The 19,469-nt window shown below is 47.2% G+C and overlaps 6 protein-coding genes across 6 annotated transcripts; 4 read left to right on the plus strand and 2 right to left on the minus strand.

The window, feature by feature from the left end:
• Positions 1 to 488: 488 nt before the first annotated feature.
• On the plus strand, positions 489 to 987 carry FOMMEDRAFT_156699 (uncharacterized protein; the record flags this gene model as incomplete). The annotated part of the gene is made up of 4 exons (XM_007266963.1): positions 489 to 648; positions 704 to 723; positions 776 to 880; positions 937 to 987. The coding sequence occupies 4 exons, from the start codon at positions 489 to 491 to the stop codon at positions 985 to 987; spliced, it is 336 nt and encodes a 111-aa protein (XP_007267025.1).
• A 1,669-nt stretch (positions 988 to 2,656) lies between these two features.
• FOMMEDRAFT_84458 (DUF580-domain-containing protein) lies at positions 2,657 to 5,446 on the minus strand (the record flags this gene model as incomplete). Its single annotated transcript, XM_007266964.1, has 19 exons — positions 2,657 to 2,707; positions 2,769 to 2,829; positions 2,885 to 2,927; positions 2,979 to 3,059; positions 3,120 to 3,185; positions 3,242 to 3,280; positions 3,341 to 3,403; positions 3,459 to 3,478; positions 3,529 to 3,604; positions 3,673 to 3,820; positions 3,888 to 3,925; positions 3,992 to 4,119; positions 4,175 to 4,207; positions 4,268 to 4,294; positions 4,368 to 4,545; positions 4,615 to 4,652; positions 4,711 to 4,842; positions 4,956 to 5,080; positions 5,237 to 5,446. The coding sequence occupies 19 exons, from the start codon at positions 5,444 to 5,446 to the stop codon at positions 2,657 to 2,659; spliced, it is 1,557 nt and encodes a 518-aa protein (XP_007267026.1).
• Positions 5,447 to 5,982: 536 nt separating this feature from the next.
• FOMMEDRAFT_108507 (concanavalin A-like lectin/glucanase) lies at positions 5,983 to 7,242 on the minus strand (the record flags this gene model as incomplete). Its single annotated transcript, XM_007266965.1, has 6 exons — positions 7,196 to 7,242; positions 6,730 to 7,143; positions 6,354 to 6,667; positions 6,208 to 6,300; positions 6,068 to 6,149; positions 5,983 to 6,013 (listed from the first exon to the last, which is right to left on the minus strand). The coding sequence occupies exons 1-6, from the start codon at positions 7,207 to 7,209 to the stop codon at positions 5,983 to 5,985; spliced, it is 948 nt and encodes a 315-aa protein (XP_007267027.1). The 5' UTR covers positions 7,210 to 7,242.
• Positions 7,243 to 8,603: 1,361 nt separating this feature from the next.
• FOMMEDRAFT_108510 (TFIIH basal transcription factor complex, subunit SSL1) lies at positions 8,604 to 11,131 on the plus strand (the record flags this gene model as incomplete). Its single annotated transcript, XM_007266966.1, has 9 exons — positions 8,604 to 8,759; positions 8,824 to 8,936; positions 9,006 to 9,235; positions 9,285 to 9,390; positions 9,495 to 9,673; positions 9,762 to 10,131; positions 10,297 to 10,644; positions 10,699 to 11,061; positions 11,118 to 11,131. 7 exons carry the CDS (start codon positions 8,604 to 8,606, stop codon positions 10,586 to 10,588), a joined length of 1,446 nt encoding a protein of 481 aa, XP_007267028.1. The 3' UTR covers positions 10,589 to 10,644; positions 10,699 to 11,061; positions 11,118 to 11,131.
• A 485-nt stretch (positions 11,132 to 11,616) lies between these two features.
• On the plus strand, positions 11,617 to 13,662 carry FOMMEDRAFT_140976 (S-adenosylmethionine decarboxylase). The gene is made up of 2 exons (XM_007266967.1): positions 11,617 to 12,055; positions 12,136 to 13,662. Exons 1-2 carry the CDS (start codon positions 11,823 to 11,825, stop codon positions 13,391 to 13,393), a joined length of 1,491 nt encoding a protein of 496 aa, XP_007267029.1. The 5' UTR covers positions 11,617 to 11,822; the 3' UTR covers positions 13,394 to 13,662.
• Positions 13,663 to 16,875: 3,213 nt separating this feature from the next.
• On the plus strand, positions 16,876 to 18,506 carry FOMMEDRAFT_86271 (protein serine/threonine phosphatase 2C; the record flags this gene model as incomplete). The annotated part of the gene is made up of 6 exons (XM_007266968.1): positions 16,876 to 17,179; positions 17,235 to 17,588; positions 17,685 to 17,849; positions 17,914 to 18,084; positions 18,160 to 18,319; positions 18,374 to 18,506. 6 exons carry the CDS (start codon positions 16,876 to 16,878, stop codon positions 18,504 to 18,506), a joined length of 1,287 nt encoding a protein of 428 aa, XP_007267030.1.
• Between the last annotated feature and the right edge of the window lie 963 nt (positions 18,507 to 19,469).

The raw sequence follows: 19,469 nt of genomic DNA on the forward strand, positions 1-19,469 counted from the left end.
AAGATGCACTGCTTCGAATTCTGCACACCAACTCAGACCCCTAAACGAGCATTGACATTGTGAGTGGATCTACTGCTCTTGTACTAGTTGATGCGAAGGGCTCGTTTCAGTGGCTAATGAGTTAGATTTCAAGTTGACACACTGGCTCAGTGTCGAAGCAAGGTATCACAATAATATGACTTCCCAACTAGCAGTATACAAAGACTGTAGCAACGAATCATCGAATGAAACTTCTTATCCCCCAGAGAAGGATGATGCACATTGTTCTTTCAAAGCTCAAGCCATCAGATCCACCCTTCTATCGTATTCTGACCTCCACAGATTTCTCGTCTCAGCTAAGACTGTGTCGAAGCTTTGCATGATTCAACTCGAATTCCCTTATCCCGTCCTTAGTCGAGGCATTATTTCACTTCGAATCATCGTGCAAGTTCACTCCTTATAAAGTGCCCAGGATGTACCCTGCCTAATGTTTAGTACACTTGCTTTCAATGGCAAACCAGACGCTGGAAAATGTACTTATTCATACTTTCCGATCTCGTTCTGACCCTGAATACGTCGATCCAAGTCTGGTGCCATTATTCTTCTCTGAGATCGGTATGGCTATGTATTTCAATGTAGCGCTGTTGACTACCTTGGTATACCATGCTCGTGCGTACTATAATTAATCGAGAACCAGCTCCACTGATAGATAAAATTCGTCTAGCAACGACTATGGATAGAGAGGTACATAGTTAGTCTTCATCTCTCAAACACATACTGAACTATGTGTCCTTAGGTGAAGTACTTCTGGGTGCGTTTAAACTCAGCTCTGTACATGCGAGTACCAATGACAAGGATGAAGGGCAAGCCGCTTAGCCTAACAAGTCTGGTTTATTTCATAGTAGGCGCTACTGTAATGTTTTGGCCAGCAAGCTCGTTCTGATCATTGTGGTGCAGAATCGCTATATGGGAATTCTGGGACAGGTCTGCAGCATTTTACGTGAGTAAATATTTACATGATCCAATTAACTTATGCAAAGCACTTAAAACGCATATATATATATATATTGCTAGTTAGGAGCTTCAACGTCGATATTTTGAGGTAGGATAGAAAGCAATGTACGTAATTAAGAGTGTGCACTGACCTCCGACCGAAATTATTCGCTTGCAGCTGTGCGTTGTAATTTTTAACCTCTGAGACATTATTAATTTGATAGTTAGGTCGAGCGACTAACTGAATTGGTAGCTTATGCAGTGAGTGGCCTGGCGTCATTTAGTAATACAATTATTTAATTCAGTCGTTAGACTTGACCATAATCCTGCTTATAGACTGTGAGCTGGTTAATAAAATCTATGTGGATATTTCATGTATTTACCAATTGTAGACATCCTTCAAATCCGAGTGCTGGCTCTGTACCATCAGAGTAAGCTTGCTATTTTCTCTAGAACATTACACTAAAGATCTCTGCAGACAAGACACTTTCGGTCTGCCTGAAGGTTCTCCTGGCTGTAGAAGCATGCCTCGACACTGCACTTCCTATTCGTAATTTATTGCTCCAAAATAGTCAGAATGTCTTTCTATTTCCTCTTGAATGTCAATCAAGCTGACATCAGTACGTTCTAGTTATTACTAGAGAACTTGCACAGGATATCACCATTTGTGCGCTTAACAGGGCTCCTTCAGCACTGCTGGACACTATCGAATGGTATGCTATTCATCTCTGTATTTCAGAGTGGACTAATTTGGTGTAGGATTACCCCTCTATCATACGGGACAATCTTGCTATGTCTAGCTCTCAATAAGAGCGCAGAGTACTGGAGAATGTTGTCAGGATTCAAAGGGTTCCATCTCGTTAGAGTTCTCATACAAGATCAAGTCCTATATTTTAGCTTGTAAGTGGGAATTATCGCACAAACGAAATTCTACGCTGAGCAAGATAGCGTAATATTCTGTAGCACTCTACAAATAGTTGAAAATCGAATTTATCCAGTCGATCCATTCGTTTCGGCTCTCCTGAATGCCGCTGGGGGTCCAACTCTTCTCTGCGTCCTCGGGGGCCACCTCCTAATCAATCTGAAGGAAGCAGGCTAACTCGGAGTAAACGAAGGAACGAATTACAGATCAAGGACCGTTAGCGACATTGAATTTGCAGACAGTATGTCTAGCCTCGCTTTTCTATCTTCAACGAAATTGATGCACCGCAGGTGCCCCAGCTGTAGCCTCGAATGAAGAAGGTACGGTTAGTGTTTGAATAAGGGTAACCGATGTTCGCTCCCTCTATAGACCAGGAATTATTTCTCCGAAATATTTTATACCTGTGTAATACAATTAATACATGTGTGACCTGGACGCACCTGTTCTTTCTTCTTCCTTTAATATATTTCGCAGTGTATCTGATATTTATTTCAGATGCCATGTCAGACGCCTGGCATCTGTACGAAACGTATTCGTGTTATTCCCATTTCCCCCTTTTCGAGGTGCTCGCTATTTATTATCTAGTTGTCATGTCAGACGGCGAGATTGAGAATAGATTATGTGCATTCAATACTAATATATGCAACCTAGAACCCAAATGCAGTCATGATTGTCGTAACTATGTATATACACTCTACAGATCCATAAGACGGTGCAGTCTCGCTACTCCTCCGATCTGAAGCAAAAAATGTAATGCGCCTTTTAGTATGCATTCACTCCTTGCACGACTCTCGGATACTTCTGACGGATTAACTGAAGACGTAAAGGAAGCATGAACATCTGACTTGTAATTCATTCTGAGTGGTCCCCTTACCTCGAAGAGTTCAGGAGCCCTGTATGCCAAAACCTCTGGATTTTCACCAAGTCCGACGAAACTGTGGGGAGACTCGTGAGTATGGAATTAATGTCATTTGCACCTTTTCAACGCACATAGTCGATACACCCGCTTCGATTGCAGAGCTCAACGTCAAAGCTGAAGAAAGTTTTTATTTACGTAGTTGCAGTGGAGCAGCGAATTACTCACAGCATTGCAGGCCAATGAGGAACGCGAAGAGTAGCACTGGTGCAGTATATTGGCCGTCCGTATTGTAACTCGGGTGTGTAACTTTCAATCAACATGCGGTCAGTAAGTTGATAAAGGCAGCAAAAGTAGAGCAAAGCTTACACCGCAAGTATAAATATGCGAAGAGTGAAGCACACATGCCGACAACGTACGCTCCCCATGTTAGCGCTGCAGAATCCAGTTAGGCCATCCCTCTTCCCAAACTCAAGACAATGACCGCTTACTCATTCCGACAAGAGAGTCATTTACAAGCGCATCGATACCTAAAATAAAGTAATTCAGCTATCTGTGATCTGATTTGGATAGAATACGCGTTGTTTCACCTCGATCCTTGAAGAGATTCCAAGTATCTCTCGCTGCCCTGATATATGGCTTGCCATAAAGGGCTGGTAACTCTTTCAATGGACCATTCTCAGTACTGTTGATTGCACTAGTACTCACCAATCTCAATGTATGCGTATCTATGCCCGTCCAGTCAGCACGTTACTGATGCAACGACGATGTAACGTACCTATTGAAGTACTCCACCATACTCTCAATGCACCCGATGAAGCACGCCGCGCAGCACGCCAAGATAGCCTCGATTGCTACATTACAAGTAACCGAGAATCAATATTCCACACGTTCTAGAGAGTTTCGATCATAGATTACGTACGATGGCCATCTGCATTGGCGTTTTGTCTGGCCGCATCGAGAACAATGCGAAGGATCTCGAGCAGCGTGACGATGAGAGATCCAAATGCGATTGATCCAAGAGAGAATGTAGAGGCACGAAGGAAGGACGAGAGTGTAGGATGGTTAGGCTATTATATGCACAATTTCAATTAATATCGGTTAGTCTGCGACAGCAACGACACTATTTAAACAAACCATTTGTCCAGCTTCCCTTGGCCCAAAGTAATACCATGCTGTCAAGACATTGGTACAAGCAATCTTCTAGAGCAGCTCTCAAACACAGATAAAAATAGACTTACCTCCGAACGGACCACCGGCCAAAGTTGCAAGAGCTACGTTCCCAACGACTTGCGAGGTCCAAAGGTAGGAGAAAATCTCATACGCAAGGAGACCACCAACTTTTGCGGATGAACAGGATGTCCCTGAGCTACATGCTGAAACCACAATGTAAGTTCGAGTAATGAATCGTTCTTTCACATCACGTACAGGGATTTCCAGGCGTCCATTTCGCGTACCTATTTTCAATATTTCAGCAAAACATGGTGTACAAGACAACGATTCGAAGTTGTACTCACGTCGCAATTGTCACAAATGCGAACCACCTAGAATAGAACATATCCAGTCAGACATGGATTTAAACGTAGGATGAGCCTTGAGAGGGATAGCTGTACTTACACGCTCAACGCCGCCTGAATAATCAACGAAGTGAACGCAACAGCGTACACACTCAGATGATGCTTCGAGATATCCATAACAACCTGCAAGAGCAGCGACGCAAGCGGAATGCGCGAGCGGAAGCCGAAATACGATAGGATCGAGAACAGCGCGATTATGGTGAAGATGATAGCACCCGCTTTTCAAGAATTAACAATTATCATGATGAGCATAATGATCTCTTATTCACAAGGAAATGTGAACTTACAGTAATACTTCGTAATCCAATAATACACACAAACTCCACTTTAAAGTAATTGCTTTAACACCGCCCTCAAGCGCCTAACCGTAAAACTCAACTCACATATTCAAACAAATTGACAATATAAGTGTAACGTGCATAATTGCACGAGTGAAGAAACGCGTAATCATGAGTTGAGTCACCGCAAGTAGTAACGCCGCAGCCGTAACGAGTAAGAGGAGGTAAACGGTATGCCTAGTTTACCATTTGTCGTTTCCGATTAATTCGGAGAAAACATATTTGACATAAAGCAGATAGCAGATGGTCAGTATGTAAATTTGTACGCGAATAAGCATGAGAGGATGCACCTGTTAAGCGTAACAGACGATCCAGTATTCGTGCCATTCGAGCCTCCACCGAGCCCACCTCCCAGTCCACCTTGATCAGTCCAAGCACTTAACACAATACCCGATATTATACAATATCCCACGAGCTACGGTGTCTCAAAGCAGTTTGAAGGATCAGACCCATAACCCAGTCCAATTTCGATTCAATAAAATGTTGGCATCCAAATCGAACAAAAGTTTAAAAAGAATAGAAACCGTCAACAACCCAGCCTCAATCCAGATCCTAGACACGCCTGACTCACCTGCGTAATGAAAAGCACAAGGAACACCGGGTCCTTAACCCTCTTTTTCGGCTTGAACCTCTCGCCTTCATACGGCGACTTCACATCCGCACCATATCCTCCCGCTTCAGGAGGCGGGGGCGCACCAGGCGCGTAGGGCTGCGAGTGTCCCGGAGTATACATCGGTTGTGCCTCTTGTGGCGGATACTGATTACTGAAGTAATTGGGCATAGAATAGTCGTAGTCGCTGCACTTCCCTGAAGTCGATAGATGAGAAGCAAACGACGAACCCTAAGTCTCTTAAGTGAAAGAAAAGACAGCTTGGCAATGCAGAACAACGCCGCGAGCGAACAACATGGCCATGCCGGACCAGATTTCGGTCTCGGACGGCTATGCAGCAGATGCCGTCATGATTCGCGCCTATTTTAGCCTTACACAGCAACTTTGATCCGGTACTGCTTAAGCGATTCTACACAATTTGACCTCCTCTTCGAGCCCAAGTAAAAGGCATAGAAATTCGTATCTACACATGCCCATACATTTATATGTAATTTCACAGAAAGAATATTCCATGCAATAAAAGCAATTCGAGATACACTTAACCCGGATAGACAGCAACATTGAAACGATCACCTTTACTCGGCGTCAACAGACATCCCACTACCCTGTGTGATACAGAAGCAAACTAGAACAACGCTCAACAGGATTACTGATGGACCCGTTAAGGTAATCAGGAACGCAAGATCCCCGGCTATCCTCAACATTCCTCAACACTTCTGCCACATTTTCACGTAGTCACTAACAGATGGTAGTCAGCGGGAGCGTTCACTACACTGTATAATAAAAACGTACATAGCCATGCCACGACGAGTGGGGTCCTGGGGCCATGTGGAATACCAAGCCTCTTGTGCTTTTGCAAAGTCGTGCATAGCGTCTACCGAAAACACTGTCAGCGTTTCGATCAATTTGAAAATTATTGGCCGAACACACACCGTTTGAGCTATCGAACCACATTTTCCCACCAAGGGTATCAGGGAACCAGCCGTTCCTGCCGCCAACGGCGACATTCAGGATGAGATAGAATGCTGTCACAAATACAGATGTTAATAACTGCTAGACTCGAAAGCAAGCAACATACGCCTGTCAAAAGGTGCAGAGTTGCCCCTATGTGCCCATGGGTCCCTGATAACAATTTCCTCTGTATTATTCAATGCTGTTTTCGGGAAGTCGACTCGGTCGAAGAAAGGCTTGTCAAATCGGATATTAAACATAGGATGCAGGGGCGTGTCCACATAAGACCTCAAGAACGTGTCAGACCATTCGAGAACAAACGTGTGGAAATCGTCCGAGAAGTCGGTACGCCTTCCAGTGAACCAGCCATGCGTTTTGTCGACTGCGTTGATGAAGTCAACAGGGCCCCAGTTCAGAGACGTACGGACGTAGTTCCGTCCCCTTGGAACAGAAGTATATAATGATCAGCTTTACACGAAACAAACCGAACGATCAGCACGCACTGGAAAGGATAATCGAGATCATTGCCGCGGGATTCCATAAGGTCAATTTCCCCGCTAACTGGCCATGGACCATATTCATTATCGACAGGAAGCATCCAGATTGCAGGCCAAATCCAATCACCCCTAGGCAAGCGAGCGCGGATCTCAACACGACCATATTGGATGGCATGACTGTACTTTGTCGTAAGACGTGCACTCTGGACCGGGTTAATGACGCTTTTCATGGTGGCATTCGACACTGCACTGCAATGGGTGAGATTCCCATTCGTACATCCGGTGAGGTTGTACGTATGATCATTGAAAATTGCGTCCTTGCCAATGACGTCCGAGGTGAGGGTCGGGACAATGTACAGAATGCCATCTTTAACGTAAGAATTATTCTCTGAGGATGTCATCATCTCAAATTCGCGGTTCCTGTAAAGTATTCAGCCGCACTCATCGCTGACGGAGAAGAAGAAGCACTCGCCCAAATCCACTCATGTCAACCTCATGGTACCAAGTGTTGAGATCAAGTCCATTTTCAAAATCGTCGTCCAAGACCAAACAAAGGCCTCCCACATTCTTAAGCTTAGCCAGGTTTATCAACATGATAAGCGCGGATCCGCTAGCCATGAGTAGGATCATTGTCCATGTGACTAGATAGCTCACGTATGAGAGGAAATCCTTTTTACCAAACCAAGGTTTATAGAGTGGAGACCGCTCAAGATCTAGTAGCGCCGTTGATTTGAAGTACGTCCTCTTTGGGGCCTTCAAGGCCTTCAAGGGGCCGGGTGACCCGACGACCGTCGCTGTGGGAGAGCGTGGGGTTTGGGGAATAGAAGGTGGGCAGGCAAGTGGGCTACGCGAACGGTTGATGGGACAATGGCTTCCAATAGGCGTCATCGGAGAAGACGCTAAAGAGTCGCGCACCTGGCTAAAGCTAGTTAAGGAGTAGGAGCAAGCACGCGCATTGTCGTCGATAACCGTGGTACGAGCTTCGGGGAACGGATACACGCCGGTTCCGTTAAGGTCGCGAGAGTAGCATGAGAGGGTGCGGACACTGTAAGGGACCTCAGAGGTATCTGTAGATTCACGATGCATGTTTTGGAAGTTGGTGCCACTCAAGGAATTCCGGTTGTACGCTTCAGCTGCTTCAACCTGGGAGGGGAAATATTCAATTTCTTGCGTGTCTTCGGAGTCATCAATGCATTCGTCTTCAACGAAATAACAAATTAAGCAAAGTCAAATTGATATTACAAATATTATTATCAACTCACCAAGGAAAAGAGAAGCGCGGCGCAGAGGACGATCGGGACAAGGGGAGGTGTTGTTTGGATTGTACGACATGATTGAATGTTCGGAACTATAGTCGGTGATACTGGCAAGAGAGACAAGAGAGAGGAAATGAGCGTGGGGGATAGAGGCTACGTAGTGACTGTTAAGGAGAGAAGAGTGGCTTGAGGTTGAAGACCAGCCCACAGAGGTACATTTTATAAGTCCAGTCAGCCTCAATTAGAATACGCCTAGTGTTGTTGTTCAGCGGCTGACCAGGGATGGATCCTGCAATAACACTTGAAGAATATACTTTGGTACAAAGCAAGCTGTAAAGTAGTCCCGCGAAGAAGTCGAGCTTTCTTATTTGACCAACCACAAGACGTCCGTAACATCTTCCACGAAGCATCGACAAAGCTAAGACTAAGCATTCACCAGGATAGTTATTGGCAATGACGCATAAAACCTTTGAGAGTGCAATTATATCATGCTGATGACGTTCAGCTCAGGTTTATACTGTAGAACTCAGGAATGCAGCTGAGATAAAAGCAAGTCATGGTGGCAGAAGAAAGATCGTGCTTACACGCGAGACTCAGCGAAACGCGTCTCAAATTCCATCCATCATGCCTCCGCGCCGTAACGTAGATGACGCTGGTTCAGACGACTTCATCAGCGATGAGGATGACTTTCATGACGATTCGGGGCGCAAAAAGGTTGGCAAGGGTGCCGGGAAAACAAGTGGCAAGAAACGCGACAAAGGGAAAGGAAAGGCAACCGAAGTGCGTTCTTGCTTACTGTCTCTGTGCAAATGTATTCTAATGAATCTGATACATTGAATAATAGTCATATGCTTGGGAAGCAACGTATACACGCTCATGGGATACAGTCCGGGAAGACGAGTCAGGTAGCTTACAGGGCGCTGTAAATGAGTTGCTTGCTCGAGGACGTCGGCGTCGGTCTGTCTACCATACTTTCTTCCAAATTATTGCACCTCACTCGTATGCATGGCTCTTCGCTCTATACAGACTTCTCTTTCCTTCGACTGCAATCCGTCGCACTATAATCCGACACTTAATCCTCGTTATTGACCTTTCCGCTTCGATGCTAGACCGCGACATGCGTCCGACGCGTTTCGACCTCGCACTTTCCACGGCACGAGCGTTCATTGTCGAATGGTTTGATCAGAATCCACTTGGCCAGATTGGTGTCATCGGCATGCGCTCTGGCATTGCAGAACGCATTGGCGAAATGTCTAGTAAGGAATTTATAAATAAATAAAATTGAATTTACGTTAAGCATTGCAGGTAATCCGCATGATGTACTCAAGTCAATCCAAGACCGGCACAGGCTCGAGCCCGCTGGAGAGCCAAGTCTACAAAACGCCGTTGAAATGGCACGCAGCACAATGAGGTACATCTTCTCTTCTGCTTTCCCCTACCCTGAACATCCTCCCACCCTCCAGTTCTTAAATTCAATTTTCAAATCCAATAAATCAACAACGAAATATATGCAAGTCATCTACCAACGCATTCGTCTCGGGAGATCGTGATTCTCTTCGGGTCATTAACCACTGTTGATCCGGGGAATATTCACGAGACGCTTGATGCATGCATTCGCGACCGAATTCGAATAAACCTGGTCGCGCTCGCGGCTGAGATGAAAATATGTCGTGATATGTGTGGAAAGACTGGTGGTATGTTTCTGATATTTTTCTCCTGGGTCATGGACTTCACGCAAGTAAACAATATGTCATACTGACTCTGTAATTTATGCACGATAAGGTCAGTTCGGAGTCTCGCTGAACGAAGGCCATTTCCGGGACCTCCTGTTCGAGCTCATCCCTCCACCTGCACAACGCGCACTATCTCGCGCGGCTGGCGCAGGAGCCAGTGCTAGTGCAGGTTCAGGAGGAAACCCAGCAGCTGACTTAATGATGATGGGTTTCCCAACTCGCCTACCAGAGGCATCACCTCCTGCTCTCTGCGTGTGCCACTCAGAGCTCAAAAGCGCCGGTTTCGTGTGCCCTCGTTGCGCGGCGAAGGTGTGCGACGTTCCAACAGACTGCGACGTCTGCGGCCTCATGATCGTCAGCTCACCTCATCTCGCACGAAGCTATCATCATTTGTTCCCTGTTAAGCCATACCAAGCAGTGTATGTCCTAATTGATCGTTCCCTTTCTTCTCGTATTTCCCCCCCTCCCTTTCATCTCCTCGGCCAGAACTCTCCTAATTCATTCACTATACATGTCCCTCCGCGCTTCTTCGCATCTCCCAATAACGTCCTATCGCCCCCGCTAACCTTTCGCCATTGTTCCAGGACAGACACCGAGCTCAATAGCACAACTGCCTCACGAGCTTGTCACGGCTGCGCTTCCCCATTTCCCCCAGTCTCTTCTGGCACTAGCACTAGTACCAACCCTGTTACTGGTTCTGCTGCCGGGACTGGCGCCGCTGAGGGTGCGTCCGCTGCCGGTACCAGTACCGTGACCTCGGACGGAATGAGCCCACTCGGACGGTACCGATGTCCAGATTGTAAAAACGACTTCTGCACGGAATGCGACGTTTTCGTGCATGATGTCGTACATTGTTGTCCCGGTTGCGGAAAATAGACTCAAAAGACAAAGACACAGACAAATTGAGTTGTCATCTATCTAGAATAGTAATAGTAAATGCCATACTTATCTCTCATGCGTGGAGTTAACTGATCACAGTGATCCAGTGATTCGGTCCTGTAATTCTGGCTATTTCTAACTCAATCGAGATGCGCCGGAAAAATGAGGACGTCTTCTTCGTGGCGACAAAAGAATAGGTCTAATAACACAGAACAACCCGGCCTTTTGTTCGCCGACTTATCATGAGGTGCCAGCGCTCTGGTGATATCTTTTCTTGGGTCTACATTATGATTCGTCTCGCAAACTTTGAAGGGCCGGTCTAGCTCACGTATAATAGTGATGTGCCTCGGCCTGAGGGGAGATCCTGCAGAGATGGGTGAAACGAAGCTTATCGGGCGCTGAAGGGATGGTATCTCAATACACTCATTTAACCTTGATTCTGTCCTTCGTGGCGTGTGCTCTTGCCGAGCCTTTTGCCAAAGCTTATTCAAAATTATGTTCCCTCTGAGTCAAAGTTTGAGCTTACAAGTTGCCGTTTGCTTGATTCGCTACCACTGTCTGGTGACTCTGGCCAGTCATGATCAACACTTGTTGGTAACATGCACAGACAGACTTGACGGAGCAGTCCAATCGTTGCCAATGCCCTTGATGCCAATGAGAGGCTGGAAGCTGGAATAGACCTATGTCTCTGTAGGCAATCAGTTTAATTTGAGGTTACAATAATATGAGATGAACAATGAGGACATGAAATGGAACATAGAAAGGGAAAGGAATTACTATTAAGTACTTTTAATTTACTATTTAAGCCGTAAGCAAATTAAGAAAATTAATTCACTTATCGATCGCTTCCATCAAGGCACATAACACGTGTGACAACTCATCTGATGTAGTTTCCAAATAGGGAGAAAGCACTACGTCACCGTCACGATGCGCCCTTTTGGCAGTACACTCAAAAATTTTACAGCGTACGCGGTCGACTAATCGATCTGTGAGTTGTCCTCCTCGACGTCCTGCGCGTCCCTCTCGCTCTATCACACTCAAAAGAAGCTCAACAACCGTCGTATGCATCCCGAACAAGCCCTTTGCGGCGTAGAAGACGTTCCCTCCGTTCGCTAGCATCCCTTAATCCCACCTGCAGACATCGCGTGCCTCGTAACTCCTCAAGTTACCTGTTGTTTTACAACCCTCCGCCCAGTTTTAGCTGCTCATTAACCTCTTCGCCAGCATATCTATGGCCTGTGATGTAGACTCAGTTTGTCCCTGTCCTTTTGAAGGACCCGAAAAATTACTAGAGATCTGGTTTGCGCCTGGTCTAGAATATGTTCCTGATGCCGGTACGGCGCCCAAAGGTAGGAGTGGCCTACGCGCCGTTCAAAAGGAAGTTTGGGAAGAGATGCTAGACATCGTCAAGTGTAAAATCCTAAGTGTCGTTTATGGCGAAGAAATGGACGCGTATCTCCTCAGGTAAATATTTACCCAACTCTTACCAAAAGAAACAAGGGTCTCGTATGTGTCGTTGACGATATTATATGCCTTTACTCCAGTGAATCATCGCTTTTCATATCTCCACACCGCCTCATTTTGAAGACGTGTGGTAGAACGCTCAACTTGCTTGGTCTACCGCGTATTTTAGCGATCGCTCGCGAGCATGCTGGGCTTTATGCCGTATACCAGTGCTTCTATTCGCGGAAGGCCTTTATGTTTCCGGACCAACAGCTCGGACCGCACCGTGACTGGGGACTTGAAATCGAGTTTCTGGACCGTCTCTTTGACAATGGTTCTGCGTACACAGTCGGCAAAGTCAACCAACGCGGTGACCATTGGTTGCTGTACATGACAACGCCAGACGATATGAGCTCCAGTAGTGGAACAGAGATCAGCTCACTCGCTTCATCATGCATCTCGGATAGAGGCAGAACGAGGCAGAACGAAGACAAGTGGGCAATTGTAGCTCGTTCAGGCCTATACTCTCTCCCACTTCTCCCACCAGCACAAGATTACACAATTGAGATCCTCATGACACACCTATCTCCACATGCGCGTGCTGCATTCTACGCGCCTGACTCTGTCGACCCTTGCTGCACTGATGGCGAGTACGCTCCAGGCACGTTTGCTTTGCGACTCTCCGACGATCTCGGTATTTCCGATATTTTCCCCCGTCACCGCACGCACCTTGACGCGTATTCATTCTCGCCGTGCGGTTATTCGGCCAATGCGCTAATCAAATGGGGTGACCCTACCTCTACCTCTGATGCGGTGCACGAGGATCCTGACACGGAAGCAAAAATTGGCGAAGGCTATTATACGATTCACGTCACACCAGAAGAGGGCTGGTCATATGCGTCATTTGAATGTAATGTCCCGCTTGCAGCGAGACGGAGTACAGGAGCTGCGATAGATAACGCGGACGACATTCCTGATCTGCACACTCTCGTTCGTCGCGTTGTTCGCATCTTTGAACCGGGCAAAATCACAATGACACTCTTTGTCCAATCTCGCGGGGACGGTGACGCGGACGAAGGCAATGATGACGGAGAAACGGAGACGGCTGTCGAGGCGGCGCAGCGAGCGTTCAAGGCGGCTCTCACACGGGCGCCTAAAAGCTCTCACGCTCCTTCAGCTAAAAAACATCCAGAGAGCGAAGTCGGTGATTCTTCGGCGATGGTGGCCAACGGCGGACCTGTGGGCGGACAGGGCCATGGTTGGCGACCTGTACACGACAAGGTGTACAAACGCACAGACAAGATTAATTACGAGTTCGGCGGCTACGATCTTGCCTTCGCAAGCTTCGAAATGATTTGATGCAGGCCTTTACCTGACCTAACCGCTTCTACTTGAAATATCGTTTTGTTTATATCTTGTTTTGTCTTGTGCTGTGCTATGGATCCAGGACTACACGTGGCTTTCAGAGAGCGCTGATGTTATTATCAGTATCTGAGTTGATTCCCTTACCTTTTGATGACTGTTTCACCGAATCTTGCCGATGTCTGTCTTTTCGAACTTTGTAAAGATGTGTCCCGTAGGCTAAAAATCCGCATTGGAAATTGCATTGTCCTGAACGTCCGTCCGACGGAACGCATTCAACACGTGGATGGATATTATCAAATGTTATTGATAATGATACTCGACCAAGAGCCTGGTTGCGGAATTTGTATCGCTGTCTACGAATAAATGATTGCAGGCGGCGGTGACAAGCTAAGTGTCCAGCTGTCAGAGGGTGAGCTCATCCAATATGAGACTTCGATAGTATATTGAACCCATTGATGCAACAAAAGAGAACCAAAAGGAACCACAGTACACTTAACGCCGCCTCGGACTTTTCGTCTTCTTCGCTGTGCCTCGCGTCTTCGCGTCTTTGAGCAAAGGCCGTGATTCTGAACTTCCATTGATATTACTAGTCAGCATTAGCGTACCATGATACTTAATTGCACAGAAGCGAGGAAGGAAGTGGCGGAAAGGCGGAGGATATTCTTCTAGACGAGTCGGACCTAGCGGAAAGATGTCGACAGGATGTTGCGGGGAAGAAAGTCTGCAAGGGTCCTTGTGCGATCGAGATGAAGACGTTCTTCTGTAAAATTCCAGTTTGAAGATAATTCCGGAAAATGTGTGTTCTTAATGCTGAATTCTCCGATCTTCTAGGACAAAGTCAAATGTATTTGTTGACTTAACACGTGTAAGGTAAACGCTGTCTTGGCTAATTGTCAGCTGTCCGCAAAATAGTTCGACCTGGATTGTCGGTCTCCAATTTGATCATTAAGACTGGCTGTGCTACTTCTTCATAATTAATCGATAGGTCATACGAGAGAAAGTGGCAAAACATACCAGTGTCCGACGTCCCGCACTTCGTCTGGACGGAACCGAGGATGACAGAAAGCCCTCAAACTTTGCTTCTTTAGCCCTTTCACCTTCACTTCTTTTGCTGACATTTATTGCCACAGGAAGATTTCAAAGAGTATTCAGCCAAACGCGTAGTTTCATCTGAGTGATCGGAGTCGCTGATAGATCGCCAAGCCTTGAGGTGATGCTGAATTTTTCATTAAGATACATTAACCTTGGAAGCTGAGGACTTGATAGGAGAACAAGAAAGGATTAACCGCTGGGGCCCAGCATCATGATCAAATTTTCTGATAAAATTAGTAATGCTAGGATATTAAAGTCCTTATTCAACAATTCGGTGACCTAAGCCAAGACGTGGAGAAATAGGATAGATTCCGGAGTCAATGCGTTGTTTCATGTTGAGACCTCGGTTCCTGGAAGGTAGTCGGAGCCCAAATTACCACCATCAGGGCGCGGAATGATCCTAAGAAGTACACTCTTCGCGGGATGCTCCTTTGAGTTCTGACCAGGAGTCGACTTGACACCATGTTCTGCTCGTAAAAAAAACTTGCCCATAGAAGGCTGCCCAGTAATTTTCCGTACAGTTACTTGCAAAGTAGATGAGTAGCTGAGAGCGATACTTCCGGTTAAACTTGTGTTCAAACTGGTAAGAGAGATTCCTGAATTATCTCTACAATCTCTGGTGAGCCTGTTCAGAATTTTTCCCAGGCAGCAGTCGCGTGCTTAATTGAGTCATGAATGATGTCGATAGAGCTTCGTGTAATGTGTTATCAAACGATTGTTGTCATCTGTTTGTTGAGGCCGAATACAGCATGTACGCTTGGCGACCTCAGACACAGAGTTTTGCAATTGCGCGTCACGGCGGGCCGGCTTATTCAACGAAGACTTGTCTGCAGACACGTATTTTGTTGGCATATAGTCGGACTATATTCCTGTGCCTCTCAGTTCCTTATACCTGCAAAACGTCCGAAGAGACTAGGCTCGTAAAGACATATCCTGCGCGAAGCAGAACATTCCAGTCCCCTCGGAAACTGTCAAACAACTCAATGTCGTGGACTCGATGAGTGCAGACCGGATTAGTTCTGATTTCCTGATAGTCGCATCATTTACGGTCAATGCGGTCGTGAATGTGCAGTTGGCCTAGAATAGCGTAGTGTTCCAGTGTCATAAACAGGACCGATCGCTGCGTCGGATCTAGCTGAAAGACCACCGAATGTCTTGAGGCCGAGGCGCATCGGAGGTCAGATAAGTTATGCCTAGTAATATCTTTCAAGGAAGCAATTCGCTGCAAGACATACCGACTGAAGCACTCATGTTTGGCCAATTTGGCCCCTCGTAGCGGATCCGAATCATTCGAAGGTCTTGCATCGCATTACGTTCGCAGTACTGAACCGGGAGATTTAGTCTTCTACATTTTGCCATTATTCGCTGCCTCGAGGTCCGGAGACGCCCAACCGGGTCAGATGGAAGAACCTTAGCTTGCCATTGAGCTATCTGCATAATTCACGATGCTATATGCAACCCAAAAATCTTTCGTCATCAAGGATGCGCCGGCCACTTCCGACGGGAGAATCCAAGGGTTCTTACTTGATGGCCCCTAAGTTAACTGTGTTGAAACACGCTTTGGGTCGGCATCACAATCATCCAGCAAGGAGGGCGCTCAAATAGATGCCCGATATGACAGAGGGAGGACCTGCGGATCGGGTAGAGTGAAAGAGGAAATACAGAGCGCTAGGGACCCCACGAGACTGTTGCCTCATGAAACTCTATTGCGATTGCCCATCCTTCATAATATACTGGTGTTTGTAACTCATGAAGACCGTACAATTCACTTATTTCGGGAGACTAGTCGATCTTCGCCTGCGATTTGTTTGCAGATTGTTATCACAACGTGTTACTGTGTCAACATGTATGTTGCCGTCGTTTCGACTCACTCGAGCCCGGTTACAGCAACTCCCCATGGAAGTCGGACCATCGCCGATGTCTTCGTAGTCGGATTGCTTGTCTCGAAAACGCCACTCGCAGAGCGACGTAATACGCCTCAACATGCCACTGCAACGCATGTCCAGGTTTATTCAATATACAAAATGCTCTGGTGTCTAACTCCGCGCGATGAACACATACAAGGTCATCAAACCCAATGGGATGTTGACGAGCTTCCATCATGTGCGCTTCTGACCGGGAGATGCGCGTGCAACCGGTTCACTCAATGCCGCTTTGCAATTTGATGATTTGACACTGTTCATAGTTCTAGCCGTAGAAACTCTATTAACGACCTTCTTGAGGAGAAGTAGACGAGCTTCCAGTCGCTGTTTTTGTCTCTCGGGTAATGCGCTTTCGAAGACTGCGTCCCGACATAATAGTCAGCGGCGCCCCTTTCCCTGACTTTTATCGTCCGTTCTTGCCTCTCAACAACTTGTACTTTCGCTTTGCAGTACGCCTACACAATGAATGTCGTACGGCTGTCTCCAGCAAGTCCAACGGCCGACCTCCGAGCTTTGCAAGAGGTCTCGGACTTTGCTTCCACAGACATGGGATGGGGCGGCGGAGACCGTTGGACGTACCGAATACTTTCGGAGGAGCAAATTACGCAGGAACTGCACCGCGTGTCTCATCACGGTACATGCGGAAATATTGACTACGTCACTTTTCAACCTTGCACATCGTACGAGGCACGCTCGCAAGATCGCTTCGTTGTGCAACACTGGGATTTGCCTGGTGGGCGATGGACATTCTCTGGAGTCTTTGATGGTGAGGACAAGTTTCCCTTATGTCGGACCATTCCTGAGAATATATCATGTTGAAGGTCACGGTTCACATGGCACCGTCGAGTATGTGGTGGAACGTTTGCCTGCTCGGGTGAGAAGTACTCTGCACACGGCACTGTCGAGCGGGAAAGCGTCTCCGGCAACGATTCCGAATCTTCTCAGCGAGGCTGTTATGGATGTCGATCATGCTATCACGCGAGACTTCCAACGCTTATTCCCTAGCAGGCGGGAAGAATTAGCCCGACTGAGTGACCAGCAAATAATCTCGGCAATGAAGCCTAGAAATGGCACATATTCCCAAAGCGTTCTTCGTTGTATGCAGGGTTCGACAGCTCTCATAACTCTGGTCGATCCCTCCGGAAGTCATCTTTGGATTGCTAATCTAGGAGACTGTCGAGCTGGTAAGGCTCTTTTCGCCACAACATTTTAGCGTATTGCTAGCGCTACGGAGGCAAATGCAATTAACACTTCTCACCAATATAATCTAGTTCTTGTCTCAAAAAAGCCTGGAGGAGGCTTCTACGCCCGAAAGGTTACCGACGTGCATAATGGCGGGAATGCGCAGGAGCTTCGGCGCATTATGAATGAACATCCTGGCGAAAGGGAATGCATAGTCGAAGACCGCGTGCTAGGCTTCCTGGCTCCCACACGAGGTAGGTGTTGGAGGGGTCTATTAAAGGCGAAATACTCACTTTCCACGCTAATTTGTCGACGAAGCCCTAGGGGATACATGGATGAAGCTACCCGCCATCTACTCGCGCCGAGTACTCATGCGAACGAACGAATTCTGGTCCCATGGCCTCTCAGAAGAGCATATCAATCGATTAAAGACGCCGCCGTACCTCTCGAACGTCCCCCAGGTATCCCATTACCGTCTACGCAGAAACAGTAGACATTCCAGTCATTCTCGTCACGGTTCATTGTATTCAAATGCGGCAACTAGCGGTAGCGGGCCTCATGCAGGCCAGGGGGACGAGGATGTGGCGCTCCTGCTCTGCTCCGACGGTCTCGTGGATTTGTACGAGGATCAAGACCTAGAAGAGGAACATTATCTAAGACAGTGGGCCGCCATGATCGGAGAGGGCATTAACCAACCCCCGTCGCCACCCAATGCCACGCGTTCGTCAGCCGCTTCATCGGCCGGCCACACCTCGCTGGATAGAAATGGAAGTCGCAGAAACATTGCGGTGCACCTGCTGCGCGACGCTATTGGAGGTGATGATCTTTCTCGAGCATCGGCCAATTTGACTGTCGAGATGGATGAGCGTTGGATGGACGATACAACGATCCTCGTGCATAAATTTGTCTGAAATGGAGGGGCAACTTGTTTGCCGAATATGCAGGTATGATTATTTGTCATCTTCAGGTCTCGGTACTTCGCGAAAACAGAACATTGTCAAAACGAACGAATTCACGAACGCGTACCAGAGTTCACAGCTTTGTCGATGTACAATACGCTTTACTTCCGCAAGGGACAGGAATATGGAATGATTCTCGATGAGGGATGTCATGTTAGAATGTATCGTGCACGTCTCGTCGAGAAGCGGCCCGGCTCGTTATATGCTAGCCTTCCGTAACCGTTCAGAGATATGCCCCTCTTTGATTGAAATACAAAGCTAGACGGACTCACAGATAGAAGACGGGTTTAAAAATAGAAGTATTGTTCGGAAAATTTGATGATTGATAGACGGCAAAGAATTACTGACAGCGGCACCGAGGAACTCCTGGGGTAGTGGGCACGCGCAGCATTCGAATTCTAACGTTACTCCTAAGAGTCTCTACGTACATGCATCGCGGAAAAGACGTACAAGAATAGTCTTCGCTCCATATGGTTACTCACGCCTTCCACGAGCAGCTGTAGGTACCTTCCGCTTCCTGAATAAACCACCGGCCGGTTCAGGGACAGCCGGAGACGCAATTTCTTCCTCTTTAACGTTTGACTTGGCTGACGCCGTTTCGTCGTGTGATGAATTAATTTCCTGATGAGCGTCGTTCCCCAGATGTTGAGAGCTAATCGTTTCTGAGTGAAGAGGAGCAGGGCCATCCTCCTCCTTAATTGAAAGATCCGCGTCGTCAGACTTATTCTGCGTGCCGGCTTCTACATCTGTACCCGCAGTAGTGGCGTCCGCGGGCACAGTAGCGCGTTTCCACCCCATCGGCTGCCACTGAGGCTTCGCCCCAGCTGGGCTCAGCGACGTCCCGAAGCTATCAATCTCAGCAGGGTCGTGTTTTGGAGTATCTTGGCTTAGCGTCGGGACCGCAGTTCTTTCTTC

This window comes from Fomitiporia mediterranea (genome assembly GCF_000271605.1).
Source record: "Fomitiporia mediterranea MF3/22 unplaced genomic scaffold FOMMEscaffold_6, whole genome shotgun sequence".
NCBI classification, from domain to species: Eukaryota; Fungi; Basidiomycota; class Agaricomycetes; order Hymenochaetales; family Hymenochaetaceae; genus Fomitiporia; species Fomitiporia mediterranea.